Source organism: Sphaeramia orbicularis, chromosome 21 (assembly GCF_902148855.1).
Source record: "Sphaeramia orbicularis chromosome 21, fSphaOr1.1, whole genome shotgun sequence".
NCBI classification, from domain to species: Eukaryota; Metazoa; Chordata; class Actinopteri; order Kurtiformes; family Apogonidae; genus Sphaeramia; species Sphaeramia orbicularis.
The window spans coordinates 45995693-46008338 of NC_043977.1; the positions used below are offsets into that span (position 1 = coordinate 45995693).

Here is a 12646-nt window from a genome sequence, read left to right on the forward strand (position 1 = left end):
AAAGAAATCCTTGAACCTGACTAATCTTATACTTAGAAATGCTTATTTTGACTTTTTTTTTCTTTTTGCCTAATTTGTCCTGAACTTGTCTGTATTTTATTTGTCTAAAGGATAAACTTAGATGTTCTAACTGTTATGGTCTGTTTTTAGTTCTTTACCTCCGCCAAGGAATGGCAGAGGTTATGTTTTCATCGGGGTTTGTCTATTTTGTTTGTCTGATAGCAAGATAACTCAAACATAGACGGATTTTGATGAAATTTTAAGGAAATGTTGATACTGGCACAAGGAACAAATGATTAAATTTTGGTGGTGATTGGGGGGAGGACTGATCTGCCTTGGTGGAGGTCTGCACTCTCTGAGTGCTTTTCTAGTTTTGTTTATTTGTTTATTCTGTGTACTGTAAAATTTGGAGATAAGAATAAAGTTTAAAAAAAGCAGAGAAAACAGGCATTAAAAAAAATACTGTTTTGTAATTTAGTCATTTTTTATGTATGCATTCAATTTAATCATGAACTATAGCATTAGAACTAAACTAATAAGCCTGTTTTGAGAGTGTAAGTAGTGCAGACATACTTGAGTAAAGTATAAATAATTAAAACTTTAGATAAATAAGTGACAAAATACTCATTTCCCACTTCTGGTCTTTGTACAAAAAGGCTCTAACTTCCAGTAGTCCAGGAGGTTAGTTCCCCTTTATTACCAACAAATCCTAAAGGCGTAATTTTCAATGAGCTAAAGTTCTGTATTTTCTGATTGGTCTGATTTTCATGCTACAGTTAATAGATTTTGTAGATGATAGTGCCTCCAGGGTCATCCCGTACAGTTCTTGGACACAGTATGTGTGTGTTTTGCAGTGCTCTGTCCATGGTGGGGCTCATACTCATAGCCTTTGGCACCGGAGGCATCAAACCATGTGTAGCAGCATTCGGAGGAGACCAGTTTGACGAGGAGCATGTAAGACCCAACACTCTGACTTTAGCTTAAACACAGAATGAAACAGCTCCTACTACTGCAGAGTCTGTACTAGACTACAGACATCATAGTTCAGCAACTTTCCACTGACATGACCGTGGATTTGACAGACTCTGATTGGACCTCCTAAAGTACATCTGTCCATAGGGCAACTGCAATTATCCACTCTCAGCACATAGTGTGGGTTTTATGGCACATCTAGTATAGGGTTCATTTTCAACATTCTTCTGATCCTTGTTACTAGTCAGTGCAGGAAACTGCCTCCAGTAAACAAGGTCTAAAAAAAACCTGACATTTCACCACTTCTCAGCAGTAGACAGACTATAGACAGAAAATAAAGAGACTTATCTTATCTTATCTTATCTTATCTTATCTTATCTTATCTTATCTTATCTTATCTTATTTTAATTTGTTTATTTGATGAGGACAATGCATATTAATGAACACTCGGTACAAAAAACATTACTTTGTGTAAATATGCCGGATTTAGAAGCTATTTTCCATCCATAGTCCTCAACATTTAAAGGCAGATTAAACATACAAACAAGACAATACAATAACAGTACAATATCTTATCTTATCTTATCTTATCTTATCTTATCTTATCTTATCTTATCTTATCTTATCTTATCTTATCTTATCTTATCTTATCTTACCTTACCTTACCTTACCTTACCTTACCTTACCTTACCTTACCTTACCTTAGCTTAGCTTAGCTTAGCTTAGCTTACCTGGTGTTCAAACTAAAGCAAAAATATGAGTGAATCCTGGACATTATTCATCCATCAATAAGAAAACAGACTACTCAGTGTTTTTCAACCTTGGGCTCAGAACCCCATGTGGGGTCGCCTGGAATTCAAATGGGGTCACTTGAAATTTCTAGTAATTGATAAAATTAAAAAAAAAAAAAAAAGTACAAATAAAAAAAAAAAATATGGTGAGATATATGGTGAGTTGACAGAGACAATCCCAATACATAAAAGACATGACAAACTGTGAAGCTGAAACTGAAGCACTGTGGTACTGTTTATCTTTCAAATGTTCATTATGGTCTGTTTCAGATGCTGCAGCTCTTTCATAATTCATAGTTTGAGTTAATGTTTGTTCAGTATTAATTGTCAGCCTTGTAAATCCAAACTGGACTGACTGTACATATCCTGACCAAGGAAAATAAAATTCTCCCTTTGTGCAGTAATCTACACCTGGCTTTTCTGCCTCTGTCCATAATAATATACATTATATAGACTAAATGTCATCTGAAATTAATGTTTATTTGTAACATTGTATAACAAACTATTACATGATCAAAAGCAAATTAATTTTAGCAACAAAAAAAAAGTCTCAGTTTTGAATGTCTGGGGTCACCAGAAATTTGTGATGTTAAAATGAGGTTATGAGACAAAAAAGTTTGGGAACCGCTGGACTAAATGACACATAGCTTGTATTCTAACCAGACTGACTAACATCTTACCAACAGCAGCTGAGTCTGTGTTGATGTTTTCTGCCTGCCAGAAATATCTGACCACAGTTTTAATTTACAATTGCAAAATAAACTTACACAAAAGAACCATTACCGTTAGAGTTCATCTGTTCAGGGACTCACACATGCAAAATTATAATAGGTTTCATGTCTTTGTTGATTGATGATGTTTGTGGTGACATCCAGGTGACCGAGAGGCAGAAATTCTTCTCCATTTTCTACATGTCAATCAACGCTGGGAGTCTGTTATCAACAATCATCACTCCTATACTGAGAGGTGAGTCTTTACCATCTGAAGCTTCAGCCCAGATCCCTTCACTGATGACTGATGTCTCTATGATGACTGATGTTCATTTATTGTACATACTGTTTTTACATGTCTTTTTATACTTATGGTGTACATATTCTTATAGTGTGTTATATTTTATCTGAGTATTTACATCTTTTTCACCTTCTTATCTGAGAATCTTCTTTTGTCATGTGTACACATCATGACAATAAACATTTTTGAATCTTGAATCTAACTGTGGATTTGCTCCTTCAGGTGACGTACAGTGTTTTGGTGGGGACTGTTATGCTCTGGCCTTCGGGGTTCCTGCAGCTCTGATGATAGTGGCTCTAGGTGAGAGTATAATCCAAGGGTGTCAAACGCTTTCTAGTTCAGGGGCCACATTCCACCTGATCTCAAATGGACCAGACCAGTAAAATAATAATCTACAAACTTTTATCTTTGTTTGAGGGTGAAAAAAGTAAAAACTGCCTCAGTTTATTGTTTACATATGTGCATTAGTGGACATGCACTGCAAAAATCCAAATCTTACCAAGTGTATTTTTTTCATTTCTAGTCCAAATATCTCATCACACTTAAAATAAGATATAATCACCTAAAGAGTTACTTTTCAGTGAGATATAAGAACTAGTTTTAAGACAATAGATCTTGAAAATCTTATTTCAAGAAATCTTACCAAGATAATTTTCACTCGTTCCATCGGCAGATTTTTTTTTTTTGTTTAATTCAAGATTTTTTTGCTTAATTCAAGTAGGATTTTTTAAATTTTAATTTTAAGGATTTAATTTCAATTCAAGTATGGAATTTTGAAACGCTGTTTTCCAGACCTTAGAGTCTGGAATTTTGTGTGAAAGTCTTGATAAAGTATGGAAAAAAACTAAGTTTCTCATAGTTGAATTTTATAGTCTGCTCAAAAGCATACAATCTTGTAAGATAAGAAATCCATGAGGAAACATAAAAAACTTGATATGATTTCACTAACCAGTTGGTACTGGAATGCTTCTAGTGAAACTTGTTTGTGGTTTTCATGTGTTTTGAAAATGTTTGTGACAGCAAAACATAATTTATTGTGAATTCTTCATTCATTCATTCATTCATTCATTCATATATGTATTAAAATGAACTTTTCTGCTACACACAACAGGTACAATCTCAACCAAAAAAGTAGGAACACAAGTATAAAAGTACATAAAGTCAAGGTCTGGGGAAAAAAATAGCAGTTTTGAAAAAGTCTGGAATTTTTATTTGGATAAAGAGCAAGTACTTTGACATGTCAGTGGGTTGGAAGTGAACATTTAATCCTCGAAGTAGATGAGTTGGAAGATGGAAAATGGGCAACATAAGGGTGTGAGTGAGTTTGACGTCATCCAAATTGTGATGGCCAAATGTCAGAACATCTGCACACCTGAAGACCTTGATGGATGATTCTGGTCTACAGTGGGTAGACCCTACCATAAGTGGTCTAAGGTCACAAGACAATCAAACATCTACAACATGTCCTGAACAAAGGTCTAGTGGAGTCTAGGCCTCATGTCAGAGCTGATTTTGTTGACCAAAGGGGGTTCCTACAGATGCTCAACTGGCTTGAGATCTGGTTACATTTTCTTAGACCACTTTTGGTAGAATCTAGCCACTGCAGATGAGGATCACCCAACACCCAGTGATTTGAAGATCACAATTAGACTCTTGTCAAAGTCATTCAGAACCTTGTGTTTGCCCAGTTTGCTGCTTCCAACAGATCACCTTTGAGGACTAAATATTCACTTGTTTCTTAATACATCTCACCCCCTTAAAGGTGCCATTGTAACCATATAATCCACATTATTACCACATCACTGGTCAGTGGTCACAATGTTAGGGCTCGTCGATGTATAGTCGCAGAAAAAATTATTAGACCAACCCTTTATTTTCTCCAATTTCTTGTTCATTTCAATGCCAGGTACAACTAAAGGTACATTTGTTTGAACAAATATAATGATAACAAAAATAACTCATAGGAGGTTAATTTCAGAGCTCATATCTTGCCATTTTCCATGTTTTCTTGATAATAACCAAAATCACTTAAGTTCTTACATCAATAGCTATGGCATTGTACTGCCAAAAACAATGCTTTTAGGCATGCCATGTTTTCTTTTCTGTCTTTTTTAGTCACATGATACACTCAGGAGTTAGTACTTGATTATAAAACCATTGTTTTGGATGACTTTTGATGGTCTTCTAATTTTTTCCATGACTGTATGTCTAAATTTAGCTCCAAGTTTTCCTCCATATTGGGTCACTTATCAGGGTGGAACCCAGTAAGGTAATTTTTTTTTTTTTAGGCTTTTGATGTTCTAATATTTTTTCTGTGACTGTATATAGGTACTGTGATGGCCAAATTAAATCACTTGGGTAACTGTCGAAACCATATCACTCATGTAATTCCTATCTGACCCATTTGTGTAATTCCTATCTAAATGGGCTAAATTCTATCACTTGTATAATTCTTACCTAACTTCAAACCTCTGGTCTTACTGCACTCACCCAGTCACAACATACAGAACATTCTACACTATCTGTATCTAACTGCACAGCACATTCTGTTATCAAGGACAGTAGCCGCCGTGTGTATCAGAGAACACAAAGCATCTCACACTGACGTACATGAGCATGCTGACCCCTCCCACAGAACCCTTGATTACATTTGACCACTTGTCAAATGACTAAGACTGTAATCTTACTTTTGTCATAGTCCTATCTTCTTCTATATACAAATATTGCTCCTCCATTCTCATTTACTCTCTCCTATGACTCCGCCTTGTGCTCTCATTTGGGGGGGGGGCCTCATGTGAAAGACCACTTTTGACTTGAGTCCTCAATTGACAGATTTTCCCATCACAGTACACACTGCAAAAATCAAAATTTTACCATGTGTATTTTTCTTGTTTCTAGTCAAAATATCTCATCACACTTAAAATAAGACATAATCAACTAAATCAGTGGTTTCCAACCTTTTTTGGCTCGTGACCTCATTTTAATGTCAAAAATTTCTGGCGACCCCAGACATTCAAAACAGAGACTTTTTTTTTTTTTGCTAAAATTATTATTATTATTTTTTTTTTTTTTATTATATAATAGTTTGCTATACTATGTTGCAAATAAATGTTAATTTTAGATGACATTTAGTCTATATAATACATATTATTATGGACGGAGGCAGAAAAGCCAGGTGTAGATTACTGCACAAAGTGAGAATTTTATTTTCCTTGGTCAGGATATGTACAGTCAGTCCAGCTTGGATTTACAAGACTGACAATTAATACTGAACAAACATTAACTCAAACTATGAATTATGAAAGAGCTGTAGAATCTGAAACCGACCACAATGAACATTTGAAATATAAACAGTACCACAGACCTTCAGTTTCAGCTTCACAATTTGTCATGTCTGCCTCCGCCAGGAGGTATTGTGATCGCTTTGCTTTGTGTGTTTGCGTGTTTGTTTGTTTGTTAGCAGGATAACTCAAAAAGTTATGGACGGATTTTTATGAAATTTTCAGGAAATGTTGATACTGGCACAAGGAAGAAATGTTTATTTTTTGGTGGTGATCAGGGGGGTGGGGGGCAACAGATCTGTCTTGGCGGAGGTCTGCCCTCTCCGAGTGCTTTCCTTGTTTATGTATTGTGATTGTCTCTCTCAACTCACCATATATTTTTTATTAGTTTGTTTTGTTTTTTTCTATCAATTGCTAGAAATTTCAGGCGACCCCATTTGAATTCTAGGCGACCTCAAGGTTGAAAAACACTGACCTAAAGAATCACTTTTCTGGTATTTTTTTTTTTGGTTAATTCAAGATTTTTTGCTTGATTCAAGCAAAAAATCTGCCACTGGAACAAGTGAAAATTATCTTGGTAAGATTTCTTGAAATAAGATTTTCAAGATCTGTTGTCTAAAAATAAGTTCTTATATCTCACTTACAAGTTACTCTTTTGGTGATTATGTCTTATTTTAAGTGTGATGAGATATTTTGACTAGAAATCAGAAAAATACACTTGGTTAGATTTGGACTTTTGCATTACATACATACTAGGATATTTAGAACGACTGTCTAATAACAAGACCTAAAACCTAAATAATACAATAAGTTTAACAAATCACTTCAAACTCATAGTCTTCTTTTTCAGGGCTCATAGAAGAATCTTGTTGGACTTTAGGTGTTATTGAGTTGGTTTTGCATGACAAATGTGCAACTTCCATCTGATGAGACCACAACTGTAAGCTTTAGAGAAAACTCGTAGAAAAGGAATCGTGCAAATCATTTTATTTTGAAGTTGCATTTAGAAAAATAAAGGACAAATTGCAGCCCACTCTGCAGCTCAAGAGCTTTTTAATGCTCTCTGGGAATAAAAAAAACCCCATCAGATTGCGACACAAAGCCCCTGTTTGCATATTATTTCCACCAAATACACTGTCAAAATGCAGTACCCCAGCTGTGACCTCCATCCACAGAGAGCGTCTGTATCCAGCTGAGTTCAGTGCAGGCGTCTGTTGATTAAAGCTCCCCCACATACGTCCTGACAGTCCGTTGTCTTTGCCTCTGAATCCTCGGTCCCCCTTGATCATTATGGGATTGGTGTTCGGCTGACCGTGCACTACAAAAACAAACTGGGCTTTTACAACCGGAGCGGCGACAGAAAGACATAGAGCAACTTTTCTCTGTTGGATCCGAACAGTCGGACAGAAGCTCAGCATGTTTACGACCGACTATAATTTATTAAGTGTACGATAAGCCACTGTAACAAGATAAAGCCGACTCTGCCGGGGTTGTTTTTGTCTGAATCTGATCTTTTGTAAGTATGTTTGTATTCTAAAACCAGGCACCACAGTTGAGCCATGTCCAACATAAACAGTTTTCTTCGCTCCTTGTTCTCTTGTCTGATTCTTAATCCATCTTGTGCAGTTGTGTTCATTGCCGGCAGTGGGCTGTATAAGAGAACTCCTCCTCAGGGAAACATCCTGCTGGAAGTCTGTAATTGCATTGGGGTGAGTCATCTCCCTGTCTGCGTGAGCCACATCAGATGATTTATTAAAGGGATGACATATTAATTTAGCATTATGTGCTGTAAAGAAACATTTTGTGCTTTAACAAAGCCTAAAATTTACCTGTTGCCTCAGTCTGATCTTTCCATTTCTGTTATTTACATACCATCTTATTTTACTTCTTCAAGGACTTTCACTTTTCTCCTTCCTATTTCTTCTTCTTATTTTTATTATTATTACCGTTTTGCAGTTTGCCATCAAAAATCGCTGGACTAGATCCAGATATGACCCTCCAAGAAAGCACTGGCTGGACTGGGCTGCAGAGAAGTACTCAGTAAGGACAGCATTTTTATTCCTGTGCATCTGTTTGAGTGTGGACGGAGTAAAAGGTGTGTTTGTGGTGTGAAAGCAGCAGTAATATGTTCACTCTGTGTTTGTGTGACCACAGAAGCGTCTCATCCAGGAAATTAAGATGGTTCTGCGGGTTCTGGTCCTCTACATCCCACTGCCAATGTTCTGGGCTCTGTTTGATCAACAGGTATGTGAGGAGAAAAGACAAAAATGTACAATTATACACTGCCTGCATAGTATACATAAAAGTTTAATACATACATATAATACGCGGGACAGAAAACCCACACATGTAGTATTTCTACATTAAAATTGCTATTAGAGTGTTAAGAATAAATAGCCCTGACCTTCAGCCGAAGATGCCAATATGCTGGTTTGTACAAATATGAACTGAACAGAACCATATCGACAGGCCTGTATATTTATGTGACCACTAGAGGGAGTAGTGAGTCATTCTGTGGGTCTTACATAATGATGAAAACTAACCTAACCTAATAATCTACTACTAGGAAATATACAGAAATTATTCACTGAAAGGGAAGGGAGTTGTAATTTAATGGGTAGAGTTAATTTTAAAATTCAGAGGGTGTGCACTACTAGGAAAAGTTTTAGTATATCTGTGTGTGGTGTTAAAGTATGGAATAGATTGAGTGAGCAGCACAAGGAATGTTCAAACATAAGCCAATTCAAAAACACTTACAAGAACATATTTTTCACAAGATATAGGGATGAGGGTTATTAATTGTCACCATATATTCACTGGTGTTTATGTATATATTTCTTTCTTTGAGTTATTTATTATTTATTTATTTATTTGCCAGCACAACTAAGAAATGCACTGGTAAAAGATTATATGTGTATTTGTATGTGTGTATGTGTACTTGTCTGTTAAACATATGTACATACGTATGTGTATATGGACGAGTGTGTGTGTGTGAATAGATCAAGTATGAAAGAGTAATGTAAAAGGAAGAGGGACATTTTAATAATAATATTAATATTATAATGATATTTTAGGTAGAGTGGGTGGGATTAAATAAATTGCTCTTCTTCCCACCCCTTTTTGGGCATGTAAATGGAACTACTGTGTTATTCTTCTGTCTAAGATTGTTATGATTGTTGATATTTGTATTATTATGCATGTTTTGCTTGTTTGAATATATGTTAAATTTCATTGCATGTTCGGAATAAATCACAAAATCACAAATCACAACCTAACCCAACTTTGACCAAATTGTCAGAAAAAGTCAAGATGGGATAACAACTGGTAAGAAATAACTTCAAGAATCAAAGAAAGTGACAAAGTGATTAAAGTTAGAAGCACTGTTGTTTTCACCACTGGACACAGGCTTAAATGTAAAGCACAGAGTTTGATACTGAAATTACAGAGTTTCTTTGACTCAGGAGAGTTTGATTATGAGGCTTATGAAGGTACAAAGTTATTATGGTATGGTATAATGTTTGCTGCTGTTTGTTGATACATGGTTCAGACTAAACTGTGACAGTTCTGACCTTTTTTGGATGATTCCAAACAGATCTTTAGTTCAGCAGCTGACAACACAAACCATACAGAAAACAGACGTGATTTATGGTTTTACTGCGGCTGTTTTCAGTCTAAAAACAGAGCGAAGCTAACAGAGCTATAATGTAAACTATCAGCTGATGCAGCATGTGAAGATTATAAGACACTGGTGTTTTGACTGATTGTCAAAATAAGCCGCTGAGAGTTTTAGTTTTGACCCATAAAGACTCAAATGTCCACTGGTGACCAACACTATCTACTGATCTAGACTGTTTGATATTTGCTGATCCAATAATCCTATCAATACATTTAAATAATTGGTGTAAAATACAGTTTGTCAGCTTTTCCTGGTCATCAGACATGATCCATTTGAACTTAAAGAGGCTCTGTAGTTACCGTGGAAACACCATCATCTTCTACAACAGGAGTTGCATCAATGACAGTGGATGGAGACACTTGTTTTATGTTCGGTTATGAATATATTTGCTAAAAAGTCATTTTTTCTTTAATTTCTGACACAAAGTTTTGATATAATAACCTTTGAATTTACTGAGTGTTTATGAGCATCCCAATTAAATATAGGAAAATACATAATTTACAATGAAAATGCAAAATGCAGAGTATATTATAATAAATATTTAATGTTAAGAAAGGTTAAATAGAGAAAAAAAATCCATTTGGGAGCTACCAGAAAACACTGGGTTTTTATGAGTTAAAAAGAAAACTTGTAAACAATGAGCTTTGAACTTTATTCAGTGAGTGAAACAGTTTGTGGATACATAGTGTTGATTCATTGGTGGTTTTGGTCCGAAGTGTGTTCTGTACACAACAACCCCCTTATTTTTTATTTTGTTTAACCTTTTTTTAACAAGGAAAATAAGGTCATTAAGATTAAAAATCTCTTTTGCCTGGCCAAGACGGCAGCCGCAAAAGTCACACAAAATAGAAATCCCAGCCATGCATAAATATACATAAAACACAGTAAAAGCCAGTTCTACGACCACACATAAGTCACTGAACTAAGATCATACATGTAAAACACCATCAGTAATTTAAAAGGTACTAAAAGTATACAACAATGTTCTTTAAAAGCAGTGTTTCTGAAACTGTGGGGCAGCCCCCTAGGGAAGGCTTGCCGGGGGGGGTTCTTCTTCAGTTTAGAACATGTAGCAGGTGGAACTGATGTTTTAGTGTTGGAGCACCCTGGACTCATTTTAGGGACGTACGACAAACAAATCTACTGCTATGGTGATCTGTCACTAGACTAGACAAAGAGTTTAGGTTTGGAGAATTGACAAGGATTGGACTGGAAAAGAAAAATGGGACATGTTTCTGTTTTTGTACAGTTTGTACAGTTTGCACTTTAATGTTCTGAGCTGTGCAATGGAAACAGGCTCATTACAGCCACTGATATTATTAAAATGTTCATCTTTGGTTCCAAAATTTGTTTGTTGTTCTAAAAAAAAAAAAAAGTAACTTCATTGCCATAGTTGGGAGATAATTGTGCATTTCCTACTTTTATTTGGAAAAATATTATGCCAGGGAGCAGTCTGGTTGAGTTTATTTGTATTGTTCAAACAATACAAATACAATACAAATAAACTGTGTTGGGTGACACGGTGGTGCAGTGGTTAGCACTCGTGCCTCACAGCAAGAAGGTCCTGGGTTCGATTCCAACACCAGTCGACAGGGGGTGGGACTTTTCTGTGTGCAGTTTTCATGTTCTCCCCATGTCTGTTTCTAAAGAGGACTTCATCTTTCCTCTTCTCTAAACAAACAAGGGAGAGAGCAGCTGTGGTCAGTGAGAAATAGACGGAGTAGCTATAGCCGGAAAAAAAGGTGTGAAATAGAAAAAGTTTTGTTTCACAATGATGCAGTGGATAGCAGTTGTGCCTCACAGCAAGAAGGTCCTGGATTCAATTCCCCCACCAGTCGATGGGGGTGGAACCTTTCTGTGTGGAGTTTGCATGTTCTCCCTGTGGGTTCTCTCTGGGTACTCCAGCTTCCTCCCACCATCCAAAGACATGCACTAATAGGTTAATTGGTTAATCTAAATTGCCCATAGGTGTGAATGTGAGAGTGATTGTTTGTCTCGATATGTCAGCCCTGCGATGAACTGGTGACTTGTCCAGGGTGTACCCCGCCTTCGCCCCTATGTAGCTGGGATAGGCTCCAAGTGACCCCCGTGACCCTAGTGAGGATAAAGCGGTTTCAGAAAATGAATGAATGTTCAAACAAAAATTAAAAAAAGTTACTTTATTTTGCACATCAAATTATTCAAGGAAAAGCTAAGAGTATTGTTACGATACTGATGTTTCTTTAAATAAAAGTTATAATTGCACCATTGTTATAATGTTGTTGGGGTTGAGGGGGCACTACAGACTTTTCATCCTCCAAAAGGGGGCTGACAGAAAAAGACTGAGAACCACTGCTTAAAAGCATCTCAAAGCAGAATCCAATTCAATCAGTTTGAAAAACATGCACATCTGAATTTATCCATTTCCCATTCATTTAAAATGACTTTGAATGTATTTAAAGAGTCCAGATTCTTTGTGTCTGTCTTGTGAAATAATTGATTAATTTCCATTTCTTCATTTACTCTGTAATAAGGTTGAAGAAGGTAATGGTCAACCCTTCTTTACTGTAGACACTAATAGTCCCAAAGTTAAGGGTTTGAATCCTGTCTAAAATCCCATAACCCTGTGCTCCTCTGGCCAACACTCAACACAACCACCTCATTAAGAGACCTCAACATTCCTGGATGTCTTTCCTCTTAGACTCATTATTCATGTGGAACAACTCTACGATTAAAAGAAAAACAAATGAACCCCTGGTCTATTTCAGGCCCCTTTTCAGGATAACAAACAGAAGCCACTGTGTTTAAAGGATAATTCTGCTAAATGAACCAACAGTAAGAGTCTGTGTTTTATTATTTTTCAGGGTTCCCGCTGGACTCTCCAATCCACCAGGATGAACATGGCTTTTGTAAGAGTTTCTTAACATTTTAATAAC

The 12646-nt window shown here is 36.2% G+C and overlaps 1 protein-coding gene across 1 annotated transcript in view; it reads left to right on the forward strand.

Annotated features, from left to right (window-relative positions):
- slc15a2 (solute carrier family 15 member 2) overlaps positions 1-12646 on the forward strand; it is a 58382-nt gene that overhangs the window by 17502 nt on the left and 28234 nt on the right. Inside the window, exons 6-12 of the mRNA XM_030125708.1 lie at positions 855-954; positions 2639-2729; positions 2997-3074; positions 7682-7764; positions 8012-8095; positions 8210-8299; positions 12575-12619. Of these exons, the coding sequence (XP_029981568.1) occupies positions 855-954; positions 2639-2729; positions 2997-3074; positions 7682-7764; positions 8012-8095; positions 8210-8299; positions 12575-12619 (571 nt within the window). The remainder of the gene's footprint in view (positions 1-854; positions 955-2638; positions 2730-2996; positions 3075-7681; positions 7765-8011; positions 8096-8209; positions 8300-12574; positions 12620-12646) is intronic.